The 17,700-nt window shown below is 36.6% G+C and overlaps 2 protein-coding genes across 3 annotated transcripts in view; one reads left to right on the top strand and one right to left on the bottom strand.

Moving 5' to 3' along the window:
• Nucleotides 1-17,700, bottom strand: part of LOC109406996 (UNC93-like protein MFSD11) — a 465,065-nt gene that overhangs the window by 392,139 nt on the left and 55,226 nt on the right. The gene's annotated exons all lie outside the window — the stretch shown is intronic.
• On the top strand, nt 7,520-13,129 carry LOC134285043 (uncharacterized protein DDB_G0287625-like; the record flags this gene model as incomplete). Its single annotated transcript, XM_062845016.1, has 2 exons — nt 7,520-8,108; nt 13,017-13,129. Coding segments are annotated over 2 exons (702 nt in total), but the record flags the coding sequence as incomplete, so codon positions are not given.

The raw sequence follows: 17,700 nt of genomic DNA, 5'->3' as shown, positions 1-17,700 counted from the left end.
ATTGGAAACACTTCTGGATTGAGAACTTTGGGAAATTTCTGGGAAATGGTACTTTCTGGGGAATGGTACATTCTGCCAAATGGTTTTCTGGGAAATGGTACTGTTGGAGCCAATGCCAAAGTGACGCCCAGACTTGTCCGAACATGCACACAACATACCTCCAAGTTTTTTATTCTTGCCCGACCGCTTCCACCAAGCACATTGCGTCGCCTCATTCATTCATTTACACATGCAAGCATATGTGCAACCAACCAGGCGAAGCTTGAAAAATATCAATAAGGCAATCCATGAGACAGATGCGATCAGCTGATTTTCTTTGTTTACCATGTATTTTTGACATTCGTCGATCGGGGTGACAGTTGAACACAAAGGAATTTATTAAGCACCGAGAACACTCGACGAAAATTTGGTAAGCTATACATACACTGTGTTTACAATTTCAGCGGTCACCCCCATCGCGATATGTCGTCATGGATTGCCTTATAATAAGCTCCGCCTCTACAAGCGAAGAAGAGAAACAGCGTCTCCAACGCTAAGATTGGTATTATATAAGATAGGCAGTGACAACGAAGAGTATCAGTTTGCGTTGGTTATTCAAGGAGTGAACATCAATAAATAGTTGTTAAGTTCAAGTGTTCCTGTTCTCTTTTGCATCCCGACCAAAGCAGTCCTCCTGAGCAACCTCCACCGAAAGGGAAGAAGGAATTTGCCACACCATACAGTCCACTCAAGGAGACTTCCACCTCGGAGCCGTGTAGCACCAAACGTTTTGGCTTGCGTGAAATTTTCCTACCGTCCTTTTCTGGACAAATCGAGAGTTATCCGGATCCACAAGACAGCCACCACCCGCTCTCGCGAGAGCACCTCAAGAGTTATCAGAAGTGCACGGTTCCGAGGTTGGACAGTTTTGTGATTCCCCCTGGAGCCGGGCTAGCGCTCCAACAGGTACTTTCTGGCAAACGGTTTTCTGGGAAATGGTATTTTCTGGCAAATGTCTTTCTGGCCAACGACATTCTGGTGAATGGTTTTCTGGCAAATATCGCACAATCCTATTGGACTAGTGAGACCTATACTGAAATTATGCGCACTTTCAAACTGTTTAGCAAGTTTTTGTGCTTTGTTCAGAATTAGTTAATAATTATTTGTTATCCTCTTTCAGCGCAGGAATAGGCTTTTGAGGTTTTTTCAATTTTTTTTCAATTTCATAAACGGCTTAGAGCCAGGGGTTAATTGAGAAACTTTATTTGCAAAATTTTTGTTTCTAAATTTGTAAGGAGGATCCTGCTAGGGGTTCCAAATTCTTGGTTTTAGCGCCAGACGACGACGTCGTCTACCAAGAGCTCCAGATTCAAAGTGCCCGGCTAGCAACGTCAGTGCCCACCAACAGAATCCACCTTCAATTCCTACCCACAAATTAATCCGTAGTCCCAAAATCCCAAGTTCTATATTCCCAAAAATTTCCACTTCCGCTTCAATTTAAGGACAAGGTATTTGGAGTACATTGCTCAAAATTTCTAGAGCACCGTTTTTTAGAACCGTTGAACGGATTTGGATGAAAATGCATCACGCTGTTGACAACCACTGAACAATTAGCGTGATGCATTTCCATCCAAAACCGTTCAACGGTTCTAAAAAAGGGTGCTCTAGAAATTTTGAGCTATGTACTGCAAATACCTTGTCCTTAAGGTAATTCTCTGAATTACACGATGTAAAAAATGAATTTAGCAGCAGAGAGAAAAGTTTATTTTAATTTAAAAAAACGGTCTAAGTGTAAATAGATCGATTTTAACGTTCAAAAATTCATCGTATTTTCTTTTCATGAAAATCCTCTACAATGCCCTGACCTTCCTCCTATTAGAGCTAGCTGGCTACTGAGCGGCTATCGGCAGCTCTCCCGGAGCTTACGCTGGCCAACGGTACCGAACATCACCGATAATCACTCACTCCCTAGCTGTGACGTCACTACCCTGTTCGTGTGTCTTCTGTGAGTCGTTCTAACCCCCTAGTCTTCGTTCTTCTCCTACTAATACACTTTGTGTTTTCCCTACTAATTCTCGTTGTGTTTCGTGTGTGTTGATGTTATCTGGGTTTGTGTACTTACGGTTGGACGCCGCATACCGACCTCGATCAGTCCCCGTCTGGGGGAATGGGGGGGATAGGTTGATCCTGACGATGCTGACTGCTGTGTGCAAACTCGATCGCGAAGTACTTTTTGATCGGGACCGGCGTGTGTGATTCGTCTGGCGGCCGTTGGTTACTCATACACTGATGCACGGCTCAGGCCCGTGAGGGGTGGAGATGGTGGAGACGGGTGGTTGTTTACCTTGCTCTTACGACAAGGGGTGGTGGAGCAGCATGTACAGTTGCAACGATAATAATCGCCGCGCCGCAGGTCGTATCCGTTCACTGGGAAGTCGGTGGGTACATCCGATTGGCAGATCGTCGGAACGTGAGTCTGGCGGGTACTCTGGCGTTGGGATTCTTTCCCTTTAATGGACACTCCCACTCGACAAACAATTCTGTGTAGCGGATGCGATTCACGGTGGGGGCCAAGCTTTCACTCCGATGGCCAACGCTCTCCAGACGTACCTATAGTGGCACGAAACCACGAGACGATTGGTACACCCGGGGTAACCTCGCCGTGTACCAAGCATCAATCCACTCGCTTTCGTCCTGTGTGGGGGATTCGACCACTATTTCTCAATGACGGGTTCACCATGCACCGAACTCACACCGATCACCCCAACGGTTAATGCCGGGGCCCGTAGCGTAGTGGCTACACGTTCACTTCATAAGTGGATGGTCATGGGTTCGATCCCAGCCCCGGCACTTGCAATTTTTCGTCAGTTGCTCTTCTCCCCGAGAGTGGCTGACACATGACCCTCTTCTAAGCACATGCTCTAACGGACCCGGAAACTTGGATATCGGCTAACGGCAACACATAATGAACCCCCAATCGGACTGGAAATGGAACAAGAGCCACACAGCAACATCGTGCTCATCATTCTACCATGGACAGGGTAGAAAAGTGACAGTAGCGTGCAAAGACTACCAGTTCGAATTAGAATTAGACTTAGAGTACATTTAGGCGCTGTACAATGTGGAAGTGCAGCCGCCAATTGGAATCGCTCACGCAGTGCCCTAGTGGACAATAGAGCTGTAAATTAGGTTAAGTGATTGAATAATAAAAAATACCCCAACGGTGGATGCCACCGGGATGTGGCCACTGCAGAAAACAAATTCTTAGAACCCAGCACACACATATTCCCTTACAATCCACAAAATTACCTGTTCTTCCTCACTTCTGCCTCCGACTTACTTTCTAAAGAATTCTGCACTCTAGTTTTTTGTAAATAAATTTTAGTTAAGTTTAAACTTTGTTTACTAATATGCATGAAACTTACTTTTTAAGCACAATTTTAAAAGCACGACTCACGATTTTTGTTTTAACCGTTATGTGGCCGGCAAACTTTTTGCTTTTTTCTACACCGTGTATTTTAAATGGGTGCTGGGTACCCGGGTACCCTGCCGGCCACATAATAGTTAATAAGAAAATTATAGTTTTATCTGAAAAAGCAATGAATTTAAACGTTACAATTTCACTCACTTTTCTTTTTAATATATTTTTATACTTGTAGTAGCTATTGGCTAAGGAACACTTTCTCACTGCACTAAATCTCAAACTTCTGATAACATGACTCCTTGGCGGTCCAAAAGGGAAAGAACGAATAGTCGTTCCCGGTTGACCAAGAAAGTTATCATGTATCATTTCATAGTTCAAAATAACATATCATAGGGTTTCCTATTGATCAACTTTCGTCACCAACTATTATTATCTTAACACATACACATATAAACTATGAATTCGAGCACTTTTCTTATCTTACTGTTGTCTATCTCACATGCGTGAGATGGCTAACGCTACTCTTTGAAATGACGGATTTTCACCAAATCTGCTCGTTTCATTATCCCCAACTTTCCTATTGATCAACTTTCGTCACCAACTATTATTATCTTAACACATACACACATAAACTATGAATTCGAGCACTTTTCTTATTTTACTGTTGCCTATCTCACAGGCGTGAGATGGCTAACGCTACTCTTTGAAACGACGGATTTTCACCAAATCTGCTCGTTTCAAATTCGGTGAAAAGTTTTTTAAATTCCTTCTGAAGATCCTGCCAGATTACTTTCAAAGCTGGATCTCGAGTTCGTTGAAATTGTCTTCTTCTCACGTTCCTAAGGCGGATCAGAAGTTTCAGATCATAGTCAATAATAAGTGAGTCGAATTTGACTTCACACTTAGGTATTGATGCGCTTCTAGCTTCGACTATAGTACTAGTCAAAGTTTCGAGGGATTGTCGGGGCCCGTGGCGCAGTGGTCCACACGTTCGCTTCATAAGCGGATGGTCATGGGTTCGATCCCAGCCCCTGCACTTTTTCGTCAGTTACTCTTTCCCCCGAGAGCAACTGACACCTGACCCTCTACTGAACATATAGCTCTAACGAACCCGGAATTTGGATATCGGCGAACTGCAACTCATAATGGATGACCCCCAATTGGACTGGAAAAGGAACTGTGGCTGCAGCATCATCGTGCTCATCATTCTACGGGGACAGGGTAGAAAAGTTGAATCAGCACAAGGCACCAGTTCAATGTAGTTGAATTAGAATAGAATACATGTAGGCGCTGTACAAAAGTGTAAGTGCAGCGTCCAATTGGAATCGCTCACGTAGTGCCCTAGTGGACAAAAGAGTTATAAATTAGGTTAAGTGATTACATGATTAAATTTCTATACGACGTCCATTCGACCAAACATGCTTTCAACCAAATAAGTTCAGCAACTAATAAATTCAGATACCGAAATCTACAAAAAAAAAATCCAATTAAATCTCTTTTCATCGGTTAGTGCCTTTCGACCAGATGTCCATTCGACGAATTGTCCATTCGACTAAATGTCATATGCTTCTTCTTCCAAAAAATAGGTTTCGACCAAAAGTCCATTCGTCCAAATGTCCTTTCGACCAAACGTACATTCGACCAAATGTCATTCGACCAAACGTCATTCGACCAAATGTCACTCGACCAAATATCCTAAAGCCCCATAACCATACACAGCGATTCACCGATGGCTCAAAAACGCACGGATTAGTAGGAGTCGGCGTCTATGGCCAAGACCTCAACATTCACCACAGACTACCAGACATGTACTCCGTCTTCTCTGCTGAAATCGTCGCCCTTTTCCTGGCAGCTTCGCATCCTTCTGATAAGCCAGTTGTTATTTTAACTGATTCAGCCAGTGCTATTTTTGCCCTCAACTGTCCATCTTCTCGACACCCATGGATTCAGGCAATTCAACAAATTCTAGACAACGGTAATGACGTTACTTTTGTTTGGATCCCAGGACACTGTGGTGTCCCAGGAAATGAGTCTGCCGACCAACTAGCATCGCTTGGAAGGTCAAATAGAAGATATCTCATCAAGGAAGTTCCTGGCCCCGACGCCAAAAAATGGGTAAAAACATTGCACGTCAAGCGTGGATCCAAGAGTGGTGGGCTAAAAGAGAGCCCTTTATTCGTAAAATAAAAGGAGAGACGATTAGGTGGAACGACACGAAAAGCCTTAAGGACTAACAAATTCTCTCGAGACTCCGCACTGGTCATACCAGACTAACCCATAACATGGCTGGTGGGTCTGGATTCCACAAGAACTGTGACATATGCGGAATTGTTAACACCGTAGAACATACTGTTTGCGTCTGCCCCAAATTCGATAACATCCGTGAACATTACAACATTGGATCAATCGGGAATGCACTCAACAACGATCCAGAAAATGAAGAAGCTTTAATTGGCTTTCTTAAAGATGCGGGTTTATATGGATGTATTTAAACCCCAAGTCAACGAACACCCAGCTTGAAGTCGACCCTGGAAAACGAGTATTACGAGGATTATGTTACTATATTCAACGAAGACCCCTGAACGATGCCGGAAAACGATTGGAATACTTCAAAACAACACAATGATACTTAAATACTCTGTAGAATACTCTGCTAAATGCTGTTTATATGACTCTCCAAGAGACGAACCAGCCTCGGGCTGAAAGTCTCTATAATAAAGCTATAATAATAATAATAATAATAATAATAATAATAATAATAATAATAATAATAATAATAATAATAATAATAATAATAATAATAATAATAATAATAATAATAATAATAATAATAATAATAATAATAATAATAATAATAATAATAATAATAATAATAATAATAATAATAATAATAATAATAATAATAATAATAATAATAATAATAATAATAATAATAATAATAATAATAATAATAATAATAATAATAATAATAATAATAATAATAATAATAATAATAATAATAATAATAATAATAATAATAATAATAATAATAATAATAATAATAATAATAATAATAATAATAATAATAATAATAATAATAATAATAATAATAATAATAATAATAATAATAATAATAATAATAATAATAATAATAATAATAATAATAATAATAATAATAATAATAATAATAATAATAATAATAATAATAATAATAATAATAATAATAATAATAATAATAATAATAATAATAATAATAATAATAATAATAATAATAATAATAATAATAATAATAATAATAATAATAATAATAATAATAATAATAATAATAATAATAATAATAATAATAATAATAATAATAATAATAATAATAATAATAATAATAATAATAATAATAATAATAATAATAATAATAATAATAATAATAATAATAATAATAATAATAATAATAATAATAATAATAATAATAATAATAATAATAATAATAATAATAATAATAATAATAATAATAATAATAATAATAATAATAATAATAATAATAATAATAATAATAATAATAATAATAATAATAATAATAATAATAATAATAATAATAATAATAATAATAATAATAATAATAATAATAATAATAATAATAATAATAATAATAATAATAATAATAATAATAATAATAATAATAATAATAATAATAATAATAATAATAATAATAATAATAATAATAATAATAATAATAATAATAATAATAATAATAATAATAATAATAATAATAATAATAATAATAATAATAATAATAATAATAATAATAATAATAATAATAATAATAATAATAATAATAATAATAATAATAATAATAATAATAATAATAATAATAATAATAATAATAATAATAATAATAATAATAATAATAATAATAATAATAATAATAATAATAATAATAATAATAATAATAATAATAATAATAATAATAATAATAATAATAATAATAATAATAATAATAATAATAATAATAATAATAATAATAATAATAATAATAATAATAATAATAATAATAATAATAATAATAATAATAATAATAATAATAATAATAATAATAATAATAATAATAATAATAATAATAATAATAATAATAATAATAATAATAATAATAATAATAATAATAATAATAATAATAATAATAATAATAATAATAATAATAATAATAATAATAATAATAATAATAATAATAATAATAATAATAATAATAATAATAATAATAATAATAATAATAATAATAATAATAATAATAATAATAATAATAATAATAATAATAATAATAATAATAATAATAATAATAATAATAATAATAATAATAATAATAATAATAATAATAATAATAATAATAATAATAATAATAATAATAATAATAATAATAATAATAATAATAATAATAATAATAATAATAATAATAATAATAATAATAATAATAATAATAATAATAATAATAATAATAATAATAATAATAATAATAATAATAATAATAATAATAATAATAATAATAATAATAATAATAATAATAATAATAATAATAATAATAATAATAATAATAATAATAATAATAATAATAATAATAATAATAATAATAATAATAATAATAATAATAATAATAATAATAATAATAATAATAATAATAATAATAATAATAATAATAATAATAATAATAATAATAATAATAATAATAATAATAATAATGGCTACCCGGTATACCAGAAATTGGGCTGCACCAGGACCCGATTTCGTGCACAATTTTTGGTATAAAAAGCTCACGACGATCCACGGGCGGATGGCGGAATGCTTCAACATGGTGCTAGAAGACCCCACGCAGCTACCAGAGTTCATTACCAGGGGTATCACTTATCTTCTGCCGAAGGACCAAAACACAGCTGACCCAGCAAAGTACAGACCAATAACGTGTCTTTCGAGTCTGTACAAAGTGCTGTCGTCGGTGATAGCGAGGAGGATACAAACCCACTGCGATGCCAACAACGTGATGACCGAAGAACAAAAAGGGTGTCGCAAAAACACGCAAGGCTGCAAAGATCAGGTCATTATAGATGCAGTCATTGTGGGTCAAGCCACCGATAAGCAGAGGAACCTGAGCATGGCGTACATCGACTACAAGAAGGCGTACGACTCAGTGCCGCACTCGTACCTTCTTAAGGTGCTGCAGTTGTACAAGGTAGACGGGAACGTCATCAGGCTGATGCAACACGCGATGGGGATGTGGAGCACTTCCCTACAAATCACCGACGGAACAGCTGTGTTGCGGTCCAGAACTCTCAGCATCAGGAGGGGTATATTTCAAGGCGATACCTTCAGTCCGCTATGGTTCTGCCTTGCAATGAACCCCCTCAGCAGAGCACTCAACCAATGCAACTATGGCTACCAACTGAAAAGTGGGGGAAGGAGTACAAGAATAACCCACACCTTCTTTATGGACGACCTGAAGCTGTTTGCGGAATCAGTACAGAGGCTGCATCAACTGTTGCAGCTTGTGACGGTGTTCAGCAACGACATCCGGATGGAGTTTGGAATTGACAAATGTCGGTCAGTCCATCTTCGCCGGGGTCAAGAAGTGGACGCCAGCTGTTTCCGCGTCAACGAACAGGAGGAGATTCGGAATATGGTTGAAGGCGAAGTGTACAAGTACCTCGGCTTCCTGCAACTTAGAGGTATTCGCCACACAGCGATCAAGAAGGAACTGCAGGACAAGTTCTTGCATCGTGTCAACTGTGTTCTGAGGAGCTTTCTGTCAGCCGGCAACAAGGTGAAGGCGATCAACACGTTTGCTGTGCCCCTGTTGACCTACAGCTTTGGGGTGGTAAAGTGGACCAAGACTGACCTCGAGGCGTTAGAACGAGCAGTACGAGTGGCGTTCACCAAGCACCGCATGCGCCATCCAAAGTCGTCCATTGAGAGAGTCACCCTGCCACGCGCAGTAGGAGGAAGAGGCGTCACCGATATCCAGGCACTATGTGTCTCCCAGATCCAGCAGCTGCGGGCATATTTCGTAGAAAGCCAGAACCGTCACGAAATGTACCGCACTGTATGTGAAGCTGACCACGGTTACAGCGCCCTGCATCTGGCGCAGGAGGATTATCAGCTGAACTGCGACATCAAGACCGTCGACGAGATGATCGTAACGTGGAAGCAAAAGGAGTTGCATGGGACGCACCCCCATCAACTGGAACTCGAGCACATCGATAAGGCGGCGTCAAACGCGTGGCTGGTGCGGGGTGACCTGTTCTCAGAAACAGAAGGTTTCATGGTAGCCATCCAGGACCGGGTAATTGCGACGAAGAACTATCGGCGGTACATATTGCACGAGGACGTGGAGGACCGTTGTAGGAAGTGTAATTCAGTAGGAGAAACGATCGAGCATGTCGTTGCAGGCTGTTCAGTGTTAGCTGGATCAGCTTACCTCGATCGTCACAACGAAGTTGCCAAGATTGTGCACCAACAGCTTGCTTTAAAGCACAACTTGGTCGACAGATTTGTACCCTACTACAAGTACCAGCCGGACCCGGTTCTGGAAAATAGTTGCATAAAGCTGTACTGGGATCGCGAGATCATTACGGACGTCCTCATTCGTGCCAACCGGCCTGACATTGTGGTTTTCGACAAAAGGATGAAGCGAGTAACTCTCATCGACATCGCTGTACCGTTAGACCATAATGTCCAATCAACGTTCTCCGGCAAGATAACCAAGTACCACGACCTAGCGGAGGAGTTGAAGCAGATGTGGCACCTGGAGGACGTCCGTATAGTTCCGGTTGTCCTCTCGGCAACCGGAGTTGTCCCTAAATCTCTCCTGAGGTCCCTAGACGAGCTGGAATTGAAGAAGGACCTGAACAGCATCCTGAAAGCGGTGATTCTTGGAACCTGTAGTATAGTTAGGCGGTTCCTGAATCATCACAACTGAAAGTACATCCAAAAGCAGACTCATTAGGATAAGCTAAAAAACCGGCTAATGAGATCCACAGAGCCTAATCCCCTTTGGCATTCCGATTGCCCGGGGTAGGTGAAAGTTTCCAGCAATTTTTGCTGAGAAGTGCCAAAACTCTATAATAATAATAATAATAATAATAATAATAATAATAATAATAATAATAATAATAATAATAATAATAATAATAATAATAATAATAATAATAATAATAATAATAATAATAATAATAATAATAATAATAATAATAATAATAAAAATAATAATAATAATAATAATAATAATAATAATAATAATAATAATAATAATAATAATAATAATAATAATAATAATAATAATAATAATAATAATAATAATAATAATAATAATAATAATAATAATAATAATAATAATAATAATAATAATAATAATAATAATAATAATAATAATAATAATAATAATAATAATAATAATAATAATAATAATAATAATAATAATCATAATAATAATAATAATAATAATTATTATTATTATTTTTTTTTTTTTTTTTATTCAGTAATTAATATTATTATTAATTAATTAATTAATTAATTATTTTTTTTGTTTTTTTAATTAATTTTTATTTTTTTTTAATTAATTAATTATTTTTTTTTAGTATTAATTATATTAATTAATTAATTAATTAATTAATAACAGTATTTATTATTATAATAATATATATATATATATATAAATATATAATATAATATAATATATATAATAATATATAATATTAATAATTATTATAATATAAATAATATTATAATTATAATTATATATATATTATATATATATATATATATATATATATATATATATATATATATATATATATATATATATATATATATATATATATATATATATATATATATATACAGGGTGTTTGGTTCCGGGTTTTGGATATTTTCAGGGCTGATAGGTCTTGATGAGAGATGAAAAAGTTCCCATGGAACATAGGGTCGGAAATCACTGCTAAGTGAGTTAATCACATTTTAAGTTTTTAATTTTTGGTTATCTTTGAAGTCCTATATCTACTAAACTATCAATCGTACAAACTTTCTCAGCGCACGAATTGAAAGCTAATTACTTCTACTTTCTTAGTCTCTTGGACGTAAACTTTGTAAAAATAGTTTAAAAGGCCTTAAATTCAAAAATAATGCAAAATTGGTCGAAAAATTGACTCTTTTTTGGACATTTTTGATGATTTAAATATGAAAATAAAGCTTTTGTTAAAAAAGTTCTTCTACAAAACATGCACGAACTTGTTTCCTAAAAATGTTTCTTTGACACCAAAACTCTATCTTTTGTAGTTAAGCCAAAAAATGTTTTTGAAAATAACGTTCCAAATTGCATTAACTTCATGCCAAAACAATGGTCATCACCCTATCCGTCGTGCGTTCGTGTGCTGTTGCTCCACGGGATGAGGACGACTACTGCTGCTGGCTTGGCTGCTGGTGATGTCATCGCATACAGAAAACGAGCTCGCTCTTTGTCGCGTCACATCTCCGCCTGTGGAATCATTCGAGGCGGAGTTTGGATTTGCGCATACTAAGTGCGACGTGCAGTTAACTTGTTTTTCGAAGGAGCGAAAGGAAAGCGCCGACGAAAGTGTATTTACAAGAGCAACCATTTAAATCCTACGCACTCGTAGCTCTGCTGCGGTGCTGTTCAGATGGGGGGGTCTGTGCGTGCGGCAATTTAGAGCATGCACTTATTTGATGCATTTCATTTTTTTTTTGTATGATGTGCAAGGATAATGATTCTTCTTATTTCTTGCATAACATTCCCACTGGGACAGAGCCTGTTTCTCAGTTCAGTTGTAAAACATACAGCAATAAATTCCTTTGGAACCAATCATGGGGGATCCTTGGGAAATGAAACCTTGGGGAATCTAATCAACAAGTTGGACATTTTAGGAGAAGTTGGGGATTCATAAGGAACATTGGGAATTTTTAGGAGATATTGGGGAGGGTAAAGGGAACTAAGGAATCATGGGGATCCTTGAGAAATGATACCTTTGGGGAATCTAATCAACAAGTTAGCATAGCATAGCATAGCATAGCATAGCCGACCGTACACATCCTGGGGTGGCTGTCGATAGAGACGTTTAATGCGCCGGAAAAGTTGTCTGGGACTTGACAAAATTTTCATTTAACGAACTCTCGACACCTGGCCAGGTCCTTACGATCAGCGGGGATGGGGAGGAAATGTTGATTAGATATCTACTCAGAATATGTCCAAGAACTTGGCCCACTTCATAGATATCTGGAGTTGGATGTGGATGGGGTTTTATGGGATGCTTTCCTTGGCGAAAAAGCGTAGAACAATTATATTATACATTTAGTTCAATCATTTACCTGATTACCGCTGGAAGAGTAAAAATTAGTAGAAGATATGATAATTCAACCATTAGAAAATTTAATTTAACTAAATACTCTTGAAATTAAGTTGATCAATAATGATAAAATAGTAATAAATAAAATGGGTTATTTTATTGAGGCTGAAGATCATTGTATAAACAGTTTTGTTACACCACCAAACACCGTCTCAAGTATTCGCTTCATTGTATTATGGTAAAAGGAACATTCTCACCGAGTGTACTGCCGAACCATGATGAAATTATATCAATTTCAGCTACTGCTGTTTCACGTCAGTCTGATCACACGCTATTCATTGGTAGCAAATATAATGGTGATCTTTCCAACTGTTTTACACCATCACAACATTCGAGTCTGTACGCTTGTTAAGACTCGATTCAAGTACAAAAACGAGTGCACTTTTCTTCCTTTCAGCGAGCAATTTAAAAGTTTCGTCCCCAAAAGTCCTTTGTGAATCCTTACCGCGTACTGGTGAAACACTTCGTAAAGCTAGGTTTGATTACTTTTGCACCCCGCATCACAATTCGCACTTTGGAAATCAACATTCACTAGAATCACTTGAACAAAAACTTTTACATATTCTGGCTGCCGGATGGCGTAGCACCATCAGCCGTTTCATACTTTCACCGGCCAGCCTAAAAAAAAAAAATCTTACGGGACGCAGAAAAACGTGACAGTTGGAACAAAAACGCAGCCACCCGCGCGCGCAGATTGCTACGATCCACTTTTTGGTGATATTGTTAATGGAATCTAATCAACAAGTTGGACATTTTAGGAGAAGTTGGGGATTCTTAAGGAACATTGGGGATTTTTAGGAGATATTGGGGATTTTTAAGGAACATTGGGGATTTGTAGGAGATATTGGGGCTGGTTAAGGGAACTTAGGAATCATGGGGGTCCTTGGGAAGTGATACCTTTGAGGAATCTAATCGACATGTCGGACATTTTAGGAGAAGTTGGGGATTCTTAAGGAACATTGGGGATTTTTAGGAGATATTGGGGATTTTTAAGGAACATTGGGGATTTTTAAGGAACATTGGGGATTTTTAGGAGATATTGGGAAGAGGAAAAGGGAACTTAGGAATCATGGGGGTCCTCTTAGGAGAAGTTGGGGATTCTTAAGGGACATTGGGGATTTTTAGGCGATATTGGGGAGGGAAAAGAGAACTTAGGTATCATGGGGGTCCTTGAGAAATGATACCTTTGGGGAATCTAATCAACAAGTTGGACATTTTAGGAGAAGTTGGGGATTCTTAAGGAACATTGGTGATTTTTAGAAGATATTGGGGATTTTTAAGGAACATTGGGGATTTGTAGGAGATATTGGGGAGGGTAAAGGGAACTAAGGAATCATGGGGATCCTTGAGAAATGATACCTTTGGGGAATCTAATCAACAAGTTGGACATTTTAGGAGAAGTTGGGGATTCTTAAGGGACATTGGGGATTTTTAGGAGATATTGGGGAAGGTAAAGGGAACTAAGGAATCATGGGGATCCTTGAGAAATGATACCTTTGGGGAATCTAATCAACAAGTTGGACATTTTAGGAGAAGTTGGGGATTCTTAAGGAACATTGGGGATTTTTAGGAGATATTGGGGATTTTTAAGGAACATTGGGGATTTGTAGGAGATATTGGGGCTGGTTAAGGGAACTTAGGAATCATGGGGGTCCTTGGGAAGTGATACCTTTGAGGAATCTAATCGACATGTCGGACATTTTAGGAGAAGTTGGGGATTCTTAAGGAACATTGGGAATTTTTAGGCGATATTGGGGAGGGAAAAGAGAACTTAGGTATCGTGGGGGTCCTTGAGAAATGATACCTTTGGGGAATCTAATCAACAAGTTGGCCAGTTTAGGAGATATTGGGGATTCATAAGGAACATTGGGTATTTTTAGGAGATATTGGGGAAGGTAAAGGGAACTAAGGAATCATGGGGATCCTTGAGAAATGATACCTTTGGGGAATCTAATCAACAAGTTGGACATTTTAGGAGAAGTTGGGGATTCATAAGGAACATTGGGAATTTTAGGAGATATTGGGGAAGGTAAAGGGAACTAAGGAATCATGGGGATCCTTGAGAAATGATACCTTTGGGGAATCTAATCAACAAGTTGGACATTTTAGGAGAAGTTGGGGATTCTTAAGGAACATTGGGGATTTTTAGGAGATATTGGGGATTTTTAAGGAACATTGGGGATTTGTAGGAGATATTGGGGAGGGTAAAGGGAACTAAGGAATCATGGGGATCCTTGAGAAATGATACCTTTGGGGAATCTAATCAACAAGTTGGACATTTTAGGAGAAGTTGGGGATTCTTAAGGGACATTGGGGATTTTTAGGCGATATTGGGGAGGGAAAAGAGAACTTAGGTATCGTGGGGGTCCTTGAGAAATGATACCTTTGGGGAATCTAATCAACAAGTTGGCCATTTTAGGAGATATTGGGGATTTTTAAGGAACATTGGGGATTTTTAAGGAACATTGGGGAATTTTAGGAGATATTGGGAAGGGGAAAAGGAAACTTAGGAGATATTGGGGATTTTTAAGGAACATTGGGGATTTTTAAGGAACATTGGGGATTTTTAGGCGATATTGGAGAGGGTAAAGGGAACTTAGGAATCATGGGGGTCCTCGGGAAATGATACCTTTGGGGAATCTAATCAACAAGTTGAATATTTTAGGATAAGTTGGGTATTCATAAGGAACATTGGGGATTTTTAGGAGATATTGGGGAGGGTAAAGGGAACTAAGGAATCATGGGGATCCTTGGGAAATGATACCTTTGGGGAATCTAATCAACAAGTTGGACATTTTAGGAGATATTGGGGATTTTTCAGGAACATTGGGGATTTTTAAGGAACATTGGGGATTTTTAGGAGATATTGGAGAGGGTAAAGGGATGTTAGGAATCATGGGGTCCTTGGGAAATGATACCTTTGCGAAATCTATTCGACAAGTCGGACATTTTAGGAGAAGTTGGGGATGCTTAAGGAACATTGGGGATTTTTAGTAGATATTGGGGATTTTTAAGGAACATTGGGGATTTTTTAGGAACATTGGGGAATTTTAGGAGATATTGGGAAGAGGAAAAGGGAACTTAGGAATCATGGGGTCCTCTTAGGAGAAGTTGGGGATTCTTAAGGAACATTGGGGATTTTTAGGAGATATTGGAGAGGGTAAAGGGAACTTAGGAATCATGGGGGTCCTCGGGAAATGATACCTTTAGGAAATCTAATCAACAAGTTGAATATTTTAGGATAAGTTGGGTATTCATAAGGAACATTGGGGATTTTAAAGAGATATTGGGGAGGGTAAAGGGAACTAAGGAATCATGGGGGTCCTTGAGAAATGATACCTTTTGGGAATCTAATCAACAAGTTGGACATTTTAGGAGAAGTTGGGGATTCTTAAGGAACATTGGGGATTTTTAGGGGATATTGGGGATTTTTAAGGAACATTGGGGAATTTTAGGAGATATTGGGAAGGGGAAAAGGGAACGTAGGAATCTTGGCGGTCCTCTTAGGAGAAGTTTGGGATTCATAAGGAACATTGGGGATTTTTAGGAGATATTGGAGAGGGTAAAGTGAACTTAGGAATCATGGGGGTCCTTGGGAAATGATACATTTGGGGAATCTAGTCGACAAGTCGGACATTTTAGGAGAAGTTGGGGATTCATAAGGAACATTGGGGATTTTTAGGAGATATTGGAGAGGGTAAAGTGAACTTAGGAATCATGGGGGTCCTTGGGAAATGATACATTTGGGGAATCTAGTCGACAAGTCGGACATTTTAGGAGAAGTTGGGGATTCTTAAGGAACATTGGGGATTTTTAGGAGATATTGGAGAGGGTAAAGTGAACTTAGGAATCATGGGGGTCCTTGGGAAATGATACCTTTGGGGAATCTAATCAACAAGATGGACATTTTAGGAGAAGTTGGGGATTCATAAGGAACATTGGGGATTTTCAGGAGATATTGGGGATTTTAAGGAACATTGGGGATTTTTAAGGAACATTGGGGATTTTAAGGAGATATTGGGAAGAGGAAAAGGGAACTTAGGAATCATGGGGGTCCTTTTAGGAAAAGTTGGGAATTCTGAAGGGACATTGGGGATTTTTAGGCGACATTGGGGAGGGTAAAGGGAACTTAGGAATCATGGGGGTCCTTGCGAAATGATACCTTTGGGGAATCTAATCAACAAGTTGGCCATTTTAGGAGATATTGGGGATTTTTAAGGAACATTGGGGATTTTTACGAAATATTGGGTAGGGTTAAGGGAACTAAGGAATCATGGCGGTCCTCGGGAAATGATACCTTTGGGGAATGTTATCAACAAGTTGGACGTTTTAGGAGAAGCTGGGAATTCTTAATGGACATTGGGGATTTTTAGGAGATATTGGGGCAAGTAAAGGGAATTTAGGAACCATGGGGGTCCCTGAGAAATGATACCTTTGCGGAATCTAATCGACAAGTCGGACATTTTAGGAGAAGTTGGGGATTTTTAAGGAACATTTGGGATTTTTAGGAGAAATTGGGGATTTTTAAGGAACATTGGGGATTTTTAGGAGATATTAAGGCGGGTAAAGGGATCTTAGGAATCATGGCGGTCCTCGGGAAATGATACCTTTGGTAAATCCAATCGACAAGTCGGACATTTTAGGAGAAGTTGGGAATTCTTAAGGAACATTGGGGATTTTAAGGAGATTTTGGGGATTTTTAAGGAACATTGGGGATTTTTAAGGAGCATTGGGGATTTTAGGAGATATTGGGAAGGGGAAAAGGGAACTTAGGAATTATGGGGGTCCTCTTAGGAGAAGTTGGAGATTCTTAAGGGACATTGGGGATTTTTAGGCAATATTGGGGAGGGTAAAGGGAATTAAGGAATCATAGGGGTCCTTGGGAAATGATACCTTTGGGGAACCTTATCGACAAGTTGGACA

Source organism: Aedes albopictus, chromosome 1 (assembly GCF_035046485.1).
Source record: "Aedes albopictus strain Foshan chromosome 1, AalbF5, whole genome shotgun sequence".
NCBI classification, from domain to species: domain Eukaryota; kingdom Metazoa; phylum Arthropoda; class Insecta; order Diptera; family Culicidae; genus Aedes; species Aedes albopictus.
Note: the sequence above shows the minus strand (reverse complement) of the source record. Positions and strands in the feature narration are given on the sequence as shown.